An 11,807-nucleotide genomic window follows, 5' to 3' on the forward strand; every position below is an offset into this window, starting at 1 on the left:
GAAGATATGACCTGCTCTTGTTCAGATTCTTGTTCATTTATCATGTTAACATCCCTTGTTATCACCTGCAATATTAAGATACCTAAGTTATTTTATTTTTCATCTTCCTGTGTCAAAACCTAATGCTGTAAAAATCAAAAACTTCTGAAAGAATAAAAAAAACTGGCCAATTCATCAAACAAACATTAACTTGAAATGATGAAACCAAATCTGGTTCCATCAAAAGAATGATGGAACCAAATCTGGTTTCATCAAAAGAATGATGGAACCAAATCTGGTTTCATCAAAAAAATGATGAAATGTATAAGAAAATTGTAATATATGCGAGTAATTCAATTGTTACTAAGAAAAATCAAATCTATCTTTGTACCAGTTGTTGTTCCCTGTCCTCGGCATCATATTTTTCCAGCAGTGATTCTTCTTCTTTAGAAAGAACATATGTAGTGTTGGTCCTAAGCTTTTCAATCAATGCTCGCGCAAATTGGTATTTGGCTTTGAAGGAGTTAGCTTCACTGCTAGCACCAACATTTTCTTCATCTTGCACTTTAACTGGCACTTCATTTTCTTCATCTGGCACAACAATTTCCACTTCATCTACGGGATCAGCCAAGCGCATTTCTGATTCGTCATACTGAAGCAAGAATGATCCCTTTAGGTGACCAATATTCTCCTGCAGTACACAAGAAAAATTGGTTTCAGCTAAAAAATTTGATAAATCCAAAACTGGTTTCATCAAAAAAGTAAATCTGAACAAGAAAATATTTACCGAAATTCGTTTAAAATAAACAGACGACATACCAAGCAAAGCATTTTTAATGGTAACAAGTAATGGTAAGAACTCATAGCAATAATCTAATAAAACCTCGAAGATTTCGAATATTGTCTAACAAAAATATCAAATAAAACCCTCGAAGTTATCTAAGAAACAAAAATTCAGCTGGAATTTTTGATGAAACCAAAATTGGTTCCATCAGAAAAGTAAATCTTCTAAGTAAATATTTACCTTAGACCAAAGTTCTGTTTTTTCTTCAAGATTATCGAAGTTAGACAATACTTGTTGACAGATGTTGCTAAGGTTCCATCTAGCAAACCTCGGATACTTGTCTAGCCCATGCTTTCTTTGTGCGATCTTTGTCATCTCTGCCAACCAATACTGCAAAAAAAAACAACAACCAATATTCAAATTAATCATCAAAAACAAGTCGCTTATTATTCAACAACCAATATTGAACAAAAATACTTAACTTATGAAAAAAAAGAACAAATCTTAACTTACCAGAGGGTATATTACACAACCAACAACATTTTCTACGTCTGTTCTGTTTGTCATTATCGAATCAAGTACATAGTCATGGAAGACTTCCGGCCAGCACACCTTGTTCATATCAAACACCATATACAAGTACTTTGCTGCGAGAGTCTGCCCACATTTGTTAGGGACAAATACTGAAACCAACAGAAACATTACGAAAAACTTGACAAAGTCATCCGCTCTGGTTTCATCATTTGCGGCTTCCAGCATACGCTTTTCAATATCGGTTTTTTTCGTCTTTTTATTTCTAGCAAAATAATTAGCCAGAAAGACGTTAACCTTTTTAACCAGATCTTCATCAATGTCGTCTGCTTCTACATAATTCACCATTTGGAAACCAAAAGTCACAGCAAAATGTTCTGGAATTGTCCGCAAAGTGATTTTCCTTGATCTTGCTAATTTGAAACAATACGGGAGCTTACCATCAAGTTTGTTTTCAATTGTACTTAAAAACATTATTACTGCTTTTGTCTTTTTGATGAGCTTATCTTTGTTCATTACGCCATCATAGAACAGCTCAAAGAAATGCTAGAAAAGACATGATTTAAGAGCTTTCAAATGCAGTTGCTTGTTTTTTATCAACGCCTTAATTTTCACTACTAGCTCGCACAAATGATGCAATGAGCACCTGTATGGTTCCTTATCTCTTTTTTTACCTATTGTGAAACCAAAATTAAACCATAAGAGAATAATAAATAATAATGATGAAACCATAAGATATACACTTGTAATGATGAAACCATAAGCACGAACAAAGTGATGAAACCATAAGCATAATTGAAACTTGTATGAAACCATAAGATTACGTAACATAGCGCCAATCTCCACAGTTTGAATTCAAATCAACAGCCAATAACAACTCTAGAAGTAAACCAATAACTAAAAATGATGAAACCAATTTTGGGTTTCATTAAGAAACAGAAAATGATATCTGGTTTCATCACAAATCTGTTACATCATTCTTCAGACCTAAACCTAACAAATGAAAAGTGATGAAACCAAAAATGGTTTCATCAAAAAGACCATATTATTATGATGTAACAGATTAACAATTGGTGGAACCAATTTACCAATTGGTTGTAAAATGATGAAACCCAGAATGGTTTCATAAAAAAAAACAGATTATACTTTGGTTTCATCAAATAAACAACAAATGAAATATGGTTTCATCAAATAGAAAAAAAAATCTGGTTGCATCAAATATACAAACAATTGAAATTTGTTTCATTTGGTTACATCAAACAAAATGAAACCTAAACCTAAACCAAAGAAACGATGTAACCAAATGAAAATAGAACCTAACCTAAGAAATGAAACCTAAAAGCAAACAGAAAACCAACCCAAAAATCAAATGAAACCTAATAATCTTTTGAATTCAAACTCGAAATCAACTTGAAAGCAAATTCGATTTCTTACCTTTAGGAGATGGTTTCACTATTTTCTTTAGCTTTCATCTTTCTTTTTCGCCTGTTGATTTTGTTTCTTCGCCATTTGTGGTTGAAAAATTAGGTCAGATTTTGTAGCAGTGGTTGAAGTACGCAACCATAGAATAAGAGAAGAAGATAAAATCGAGAATATGATGACGAATACAGATTGATTTTGAACGATTTTGGCTAAGGGATGAGCAGATTGATTTTGAACGAATAGAGGAGCAGATTGATTTTTGAACGAATACAGATTGATTTTGAACGAATACATGAGCGGAGGTTTTAAGAAATTTTGTCCGTTACGCAGGTTGTAAAGTAATAAATTAGTGGGTCGTTTTCTTTCTCAGTTTCTTTTGGGTTGAATTAGGGGAGGGTAGTTTAGACAGTTTATGATATTTGGGATTTTTGTATCACTTTTGTTTGGATGGGTGTTTTGTAGATGGGTTATAACCCCTTTGGGATTATAACCGGCGGACCGATTTCTAAAAGAGATCCACAAGATTCACCAATAGTCATGAAAAGATCTTGATTCCACAATTTAGGATTAATACCTTTAATGGAAATCCAACCTGCAAATTTGTGTTCGCTGGACTGTTCAAGAAGAGTAGACCATGGAGATAGATGAAGAGTAACATCTTCAAAAACAAGCGAGGATTTCTCATTAAAAGAAGATTTTTCTTCCGAAGATGCAGCAAAAATTACCGCAGATGATAAACTTAATGGTCAAAGTTTCAAAACGTCATTAATGCCCAACTCCAACTGAACTTGATTCCCCACTTTCCGCCAATCATTAATGTTCGAATCTGCTTGAATCTTAAAGGCTAGATCCCAATTTCCTACATAATTAATGTTAGGGGTAATAAATGTAGGTGAAGAATTCAATGGAAGCCAACCTTGGACATTAGATATTCCTTGGGTGCAGATAGGATTAACAATGGATTTATTTGGAACAGAAGCAACGACGGAGGTCCAAAGCTTTACAAAGGTCCCCCCACCCATTATTGTTTCTTCCTTTTAGAGAAAAAACAATGATGTAAAAACCCTCTAGAATCTGGAACAGAAAGTTTAAGGTATTCTCCACCGTAATTTTTGCCCCATGAGAGAGAAAACCATTCATTCTTCTCACAGTAAGACCAAGATTCCTGACTGAAGTTAGATGGAATAATATCTTGTTGAATCGCTTTTGAGATCCAGATTGCACCATCCTTACTAACAGAATTAATCCATTTCCCATTTTTACTAGTCTCTCTAATTGAAATTAAGCTTGGAGAAGAGTTAGAGTTTCCCCAAACTTCTATCAACTTAGAATCAACTGAGAAAGAAAGGGTTTTGGTGTTAGGATAAATCACCGTTCCCCTTCCTCCTCCCACCGACACTCGTTTCTTTTTTCCGGTGACCAAAGACCATGACTCCCCTAAATCGTAATCATCTTGCCCAGACATTCTCTCTCCTCACCTTTTTTCTTTTTTTTTTTGGCTTTTACGTGCAGAGAAATGTACGTGAACATTATTGCGTTGATGGAATCATAGCTAGTTAAGAAGCTTAATGAAAGGAGCAGGAAGCTTTGTCCATTAACTCCTTTTGCTATTGTTGGGGAAGTCCGGAAAAAAGAAAAGAAATTTAGAGCTCGTGGAGGCAGAGATTCATCAAGTCTGTAGATGAGGTTATATCGAAGTTTAAGCAGGGGCTTACTCTTTGGTGCTATTTTCAGGATGTGCATAAGCAATACTCGACAACTGTTTTTTCTTTTTAACAAAAAGGATCTTTATTAATTACTAAAAAGAGTACAAAAGATACAGTAGAGCCAGGTATGGACAACAAGTCCCAGACCCAATAAAAAAAAAACAAAGAACCGTTTTCAAAAATGGTGGGGGACTACTCTCCGTTTATTGGGTGGATATTAGAAGTAATAATGAGTCACCCTTTATCTAAGTTTTTTTCTTAATATCAAATTTGTCCTTGATAATTAAATTAGTATAGTGATTAGTAAGTTAATTAATGATTGGTGAGATTAAATTAATAAGTTAATTTTTTTCAAAAGAAGAATTATTGAGAGGGAGAAGAAGAAGATGAAGATGATAATGAAGATGAGGGTTTTGGAAGAAAAAAAATTAAGATTTTTTTCTTTAAGAGCCACAACAAGAGTATGATGTTTTGAGTACTCACGGATACTTCAAATTTAGTTAATGGTGCTTGAATTAGCCAAAACATTCCTAAAAATGAACAATTTACAAATTGATTTCGGTTTGGTTAATTAAGTTCGGCCACGACATCCGAAGAACAGGTAGTCGAACTCATCTGTAAGTGTAGTTCGGCTAATATTTCTGAAAACACAGGTAGCCGAACTCAACTTTAATGGAGTTTTTTCTTTCAGAGAAAACTTCGGTTAGGAGAAGAAGATTGCGACGTAACCGAACTAGAAGTTCGTCTAGGAAAAAAAATTGTGACTTAACCGAACTCAATATGCAGGTTTTTCAGATAAAAGTTCGGTTTGGAGAAAAAAATTGCAATGTAACCGAACTTTTTGCGACGTAACTGAATTATAAGTTCGGCTTGGACATTTTTTTTTCGACGTAACCGAATTTTCTCTGAAAACAAAAACTTCCATTAAAGTTGAGTTCGACTAGTTCGACAAAAAATTTCACATAATTCCTAGCCGAACTTCTCTCTGTACCTTCCATTTTCAACTCATTTTGATGATTACTTCTCATTTTTTCAACGGAAAACGAATGAAAAGTAATGGGTTTGTTATAATTTTGATTTTGATTTTGTTTTGTTAATGATTTAAATTAAGCTATATATATAGAGGTGGCGGTGATGGTGATTTGAGGTGGTGGTGGTGGTCGGTGGTGGTTGGTGGTGGTGAGCGGCGGTGGTGATGGGAGGAGGTGGTTATATATATAGGTGGTGGTGATGGGAGGAGATGATTATATATATATATATATATATATATATATATATAGGTGAAGGGTATGTTAGTCCTTTCCACATTTCAAGACATCCCTTATAAGTATAGGGTAGACATTCCTATCACAAAATAGTTCCCCACTATTTTTGAGTAGTCCCAAAAAAACGGTTCAAAACAAAGAGCCAGTTATGGACAACAAGTCCCAGGCCCAACAAAAGAAAAAAGAAAAAAGAAAGAAAGAAAGTAGACTACGCTTTCAAGCAGAAGTAAGAAAAAATTAGGTGTGCCTTCATTCAAATCTGCAGTAGATAGTATCTGGCCATTCCATTTTATGCATGTTAAGTGGTCTTTCTGTGAAATTCATCATCTGTTCTTTTCATAGACGAACACCTTTTTTAGCAAAGAAATATGCAAGGCTGTTAATAGGGTACCAAATTGCTTGGAGGTGTACCAATTCCTTAACAAATTATATTTTGTCCTATATGTAATTTGGTACACCCTCAAACAATTTGGTACCCCTATCAGCAATGTTGGAAATATACAAAGAAGCAATACTCGACTACTCAAGTTCCACTTCATTGGAGAACCATATATTATAAGATTGCAATAGCTTTGCATTTTTTTCGTTTGGGGAGAATAACATCTTCATTGCTCTCCATTTTTGCATATTTTTCGTTTTTAATGCAAGCTTTTTCCGTCAAGAAAAGAAAAAAAAAAGAATGAAAGAACATGCACAACAACCCAAACTCAAAGACGGGCCAGCCAAAGGCCCAATGTTGAGACATGGCTTTTAGTTTTTGGACTGAGAAAGCAGGCCCAAAAATAATAGTATTTTTATTGTCAGGCCCACAATTAAGTTTAGATACCGTGATACCCAAAATTATCCGAAATTATTAAGAATCAATACATAACTCGTTATGCATACTATTTTTTTCAGGTAGATCTCGTTATGCAGCCTAATTTTCAGGGGTATAATTGGCAACACAACTTGGATATAACATATCTAAAAATCCGCGTCTTGGAATTTTACAAATTTTATATCGTTGGAAATATTTTTAACAGAGCTACACAACGAGTACAAACAACAATATCAAATTTTTGTTTTTCACGAAAAAATTGGAGGTGATCATCATTTTAGGGAAAAATTTCGAAAACTGACTACATATACGTTATGCAGACTCCAAAAAAGATGCATAACACAAAATGCATACACCACAAAAGATGCATAACACGTTATGCAACCATATTTTTGTTCATGCATCAATTATTTTGGTTATGCAGCCACTAAAATGTTGTATAAGCTTGATTCCAATAAAAAAACAGACGCATAACGAATTATGCAACCATTTTCTCGACTGCATAACATCTATAATAAGTTATATAACCATTGTTTAGGTTGATTTTAGTACGTACAAAAATAATTGATGAATAATGCGTTATGCAGCCATATTTACAGATACATATCATGTTATGCATTCATTTTCTCGATGCATAAAAGATTATGCAATCTCGATGCATAATGCATTATGCAGCCATATTTTTGGATGCATATCAGGTTATACACCCATCTTCTCAACTGCATAACAAATTATGTACCACTGTTTTGGTTGATTTTAGTGGATATAAAAAAAAATAGATGCATAATACATTATGCAGCCATATTTTCGGATGCATATTAGGTTATGCATCCTTTTTATTGATGCATAAAATATTACGCAATTCTTTGTGTACAACTAGCAATCATTGATGTCCAAGACACGACATTTAATTTTATTCCCTGGTTCTTAAACTATCTAAACATTTCTAGTGCATCAGCAACACGGCCATTTTGAGAGAGTCCCCAAACCAGCGCAAAATAGGAGCACACATCCATATGAGCCATCTCTTTAAACACTCGCAACATGTCTGATGCACAACCACACTTCCCATACATGTCAATTAGTGCACTAACGACCCACTTGTCCGCCCCAAGACCTTTCTTCATCTTCAAAGCTTCTGTATTCCCTATCATAGGAAGGACGCTAGAGATAGTAGCTTAGATCCTTCTGAATGCATCATATGTAACAATTGCAGTGACTCTGAAGCCAATCCATTATAATTAAAACCCGCAATTAAACCATTCCATGTTATCATATTAGGCTCAAACCCAAAATCCCTCATTTCATTAAACAACTCTTTTGCCTCATCCATGTATCCTTTCCGAGCAGAACCAACAACTTAACACTCCAACTAACCACATTTTTGTGACCCATTCTATCAAACAGCATGAGAGCGTCCTTAGTTTCATCACATTTCACATACATATCGATCAAAGAAGATTGAACAAATGAATCTGATTCAAACTCACAAACTTTAACTAAACTATGAATCTGTCTACCAAATTTTCAATGCAAACAATCCAGCACAAGCTTTTAGTGCTCTTAGAGTAACAACATTATCAGGTAAAATACCATGATCAAGCATTTGGCGAAAAATCAAAAGGGCTTCGCTGAAATGACGAGAGATCGAACAAGATGAAATCAGAGTTGAAAAGGATAAAATGCCAGGATCAGTAATTGAATTTAAAAGATGGGTTGAATCAGAAACGAGATGATTTTTCGCGTAAAGTGAAAGAAGATGAGTGATGAGATATGTATCGTTAGAATGTCCTGTTTTGAGAATGTCCATTGGTTTGTTCGATTCTAAAGAGAGAAGTGGAGTTTGATTCACAGTAGAGAAGAGAAAAGAAATTGAAGAAGGAATCGTGAAGAAACATAATTTTATAAACTATGGGTTTGAGAGAAATTTTCTCACCAAAATTGGGTGGGTGCCTGAACTTTTCCGCCCTTGGGTTTTACAGTGGAGAAAAGTGTAAAAATGGGCATGGCTGTAGTTTTCAGTTTTGGAGTAACACCAGGAAAGCAATTAACCAAAACCATTCCACTAGTCGATCAGAAACATCATCACTGGCATTACAAGTCAGTATCGGGTTTCGGTTTGCCTCGGTAGGAACCGAGTACAACTTTATATTGGGGAGATTATCATTGAAATAAAAGAAAAAGTCTTATACTTCTTTTGAAGATCTTGGTTGACTTGCAGCTTGGAGCTTTGAAGAGACCCTAGTTTACATCTCTAGGGTTTGCTTTGGATATTTTTCGTATTTCATTTATTATTATGATGAAGTCCATAGCTATAAGTAGTTAAATACTTATTACTGGTTAAGGAATAAGTTGGAATTCCAAACATGATCTTTGTCAATTTTGTTTATACTTTGTCGTTTATGATTCACGATTAATATTGTTATATGATTTAAATGCTCGTTTGGTCGAGTCCGGAATCGACTGAGTTTGTTTTCATCCATATTACTAGATTTGAGTTTTCAATACATAATTGTTAATAGTGCTTGTATTGATATATCCTACTAGTCACAAGTCGAGCATAACCTTTGTTAAATCGGAATAGTGATTTTACACGTACGATTATTTTGATTATCCCGATTTTATAGAACCTAATGCATCTAGGAAATTAAACTTGGTTAATGAGATTTCCACATTAGGTTGTTTTACAGATAGAACTCATTCTTGTGTCGTTTTATGTAAGTATGTTAAAATCAGGAAATTAACGGGATATTCTTGCGATCAAGGTATTCTAGGGCTTTTGACAAAGTTGAGATTAAATTATCAATTCTAGTTATTGTTTCGAATACATGTTTGTGAGTGAAAACATATACCTGACCAACATCTTCATTTTATTGATTACTTTTAGCTATTACTTTGCTTTCAGTTTAGTTTTTACTATTTCTAAATTGTGAAAAATCCCTTGGTTAGTTAAGAAATTGAAATCGAATAACAGTAATAGCTTCACGTGGAAAGAATATTTCTTGCCGTATACTTCACTAATATTTTGTTGAGTGAAAAAATAATATAATTTTGATGAACTGCGACAAGTGAAAAAATAATCTAAATCAAGATATTTGGATTGATAATGGGATGAGGCTGGCAATTGTATTCTTATTCCCTGATTGATGATCAAAATGGAATCTTAGCTCTTTATAATTCATTGTCTTCAACAAATAAACACAAGTAAATAGGATGCAAGCAGCTATGCCGAGCGCAAACATCGAGATTTCTAAAGTAAAATCTTTCTTGCTTTTGGGTAACCAAAGAGGCCCTTTAAAAATAATCGCGCAAGCTTAACACTATGTAGAGAAGAAATTTGGCACTTCATTTGATATGGAAAAAGGTGTGTCGCTTCGCAATGGAATGTTATTTTCATACGCAAAGGAAGAATATATGATCATGGTTGTGGACGAAATTCAATTTCATGTAGATGATTTCAAAGATCAAACACATGATAATGAAGAGATCAACAGTTAATTGTTGGTTTTTGGAAACTTCCTAGTTGCATTAACGGTGAATCAATGAGGTGTTATGCTAATGTGCGAAAGAAAGGACAAGCAACAAGATAATCATGGGATGAAAGAACTGAGCTTATAGATTCCGGGAAATGTGGTTTCATAACACTAACCTTTTGGAGCGTATTGAAGGATGGTGGGAATCTTACTGCTTTCATGGCTCGGTGGGATTCATTCTTGCTAAGAAATTCTAAGGTCTGAAGGGTGACACTAAAAATTGATATCAGAACATGTTTGGGAGAGTAGATAGGCAGATAAAAAATATTATTTGTGAACTTTCTGATCTCGCCACAACTTTCATTACCTGGTTTAAAATTCTCAGTTGCATACGCAAGCTCTTGATATGTAAAAGTTGTGGCGGCAGCATTGGCTGCTGGAGCAGAAGGTCCAGCCTTTGAAACAGATCGACCGCGTGTACTAGTTCTCCTTGCACCATCACCACTTGAATTTGCACTAGAAACTGGAGACCTACATCTAACCGTGTCAAATAAGGAAGTTAGTTGGGTCCTAATATTTCCTATCATGAGTCCACCTTGGAAACCGAAAATGCATACATAATCACGACATGGGTAGTTTCAAACCATCAAGATGAAATAACAACCTTAAAAGTGAAGCAGCAAAATTTGTAGCCGTATTAGAATCAAAGAATTGATGCAATTCTAAATATTAAAAAGAGGACCACAAGAATTTCATCAGAAGAAACAAACTTACTCTGAACGGTCGTCTTCATTAATCTCCATGTCTGTAGTTAATCGAGAAGAGCAAGCAAAACAATTCATTCTGATGTATAATCTCTCAAGACTTTCATCAGCAACTTGGGTATTAACATTTCTTACCCTACCACCGTCTCAATTCTATGATGATATAAAGGACTAAAATATAGCATGTCATCCTCTCCACTCACTTTTATGTGGACTGCTTCAAGGATACAATTTCAATCAACTCAATATTGTTAATTCAAGAAAAAGAAGAAGAAAATATAAACTAATACAGAAGAGTTGACGAGAATAAAAGGATTTAGGAGGAATAATGGTATTTAGTTGACTCTTAACAGGGGAGAGTGCTCACATAGACAACTTCAACTGTCTTAACTTATTTCTGAAACGGGCGGGCTAACCCGTGAACCCGCGGGTTAAACCCGTTACGGGCACGGGTTGAAGAAATAACAACCCGTGAAGAATTTCAACCCGCGGGTTTCAACCCGTATTAACCCGAACCCGTGGAACCCGCAACGGGCAAGCCCCGGCCCGCCCGTTTGCCAGCTCTATCTCGACACTCTTGCACATAATAAAACTATATCTTTGTCTCAATCGTTAAAAAACACTTTACGATGATACAAAAAGCATGTATGTGTTGGGATAAAGATGAAGACATAGATGCATCTTATTTTCATAAAACAGTTCAGTTAGAAAAGAGAAGAAACACTATTAGATCCATAAATATTAATGTTAAATTGACTGAAAATAACCAACTCATTAAATCTTCGACCACTGAATATTTCCCAAATTTATTTGAAAGGAAAAAGTCCCCTACGCTTTCGGCGGGAAAATTGAAGTTCAAACAGATAAGGTACTTTAATTAGAAATTCCTATATCTAAATTGGAGTGTGCCACCGCTATAGAAAATTGGGTCATAATAAGGAGTCAGGCCCGAATGGTTTTCAAGTTTTGGTAATTCGTAAATGTTTTCATTCATTATAGGCGATATTATGAGGGTGGTAGAAGATTTTAACAAGTGGAAAACTCTAAACCGGAGACTTGGGAACAA

At 34.7% G+C, this 11,807-nt stretch overlaps 1 protein-coding gene across 1 annotated transcript; it reads right to left on the reverse strand.

Moving 5' to 3' along the window:
* Positions 1-10,145: 10,145 nt before the first annotated feature.
* On the reverse strand, positions 10,146-11,192 carry LOC113325373 (probable serine/threonine-protein kinase PBL22). Its single transcript, XM_026573565.1, has 3 exons — positions 10,752-11,192; positions 10,345-10,514; positions 10,146-10,237 (listed from the first exon to the last, which is right to left on the reverse strand). The coding sequence occupies exons 1-3, from the start codon at positions 10,817-10,819 to the stop codon at positions 10,221-10,223; spliced, it is 255 nt and encodes an 84-aa protein (XP_026429350.1). The 5' UTR covers positions 10,820-11,192; the 3' UTR covers positions 10,146-10,220.
* Positions 11,193-11,807: the final 615 nt, after the last annotated feature.

The sequence above is a fragment of the Papaver somniferum genome, chromosome 11, assembly GCF_003573695.1.
Source record: "Papaver somniferum cultivar HN1 chromosome 11, ASM357369v1, whole genome shotgun sequence".
Taxonomy (NCBI): Eukaryota; Viridiplantae; Streptophyta; class Magnoliopsida; order Ranunculales; family Papaveraceae; genus Papaver; species Papaver somniferum.

Bases quoted from the DNA above. Each gene is read 5' to 3' on its own strand.
- LOC113325373 (XM_026573565.1), bottom strand. From the start codon at position 10,819: ATGAATTGTTTTGCTTGCTCTTCTCGATTAACTACAGACATGGAGATT. The intron at 10,515-10,751 runs GTAAGTTTGTTT...TGACACGGTTAG, and splicing joins AATGAAGACGACCGTTCAGA to ATGTAGGTCTCCAGTTTCTA.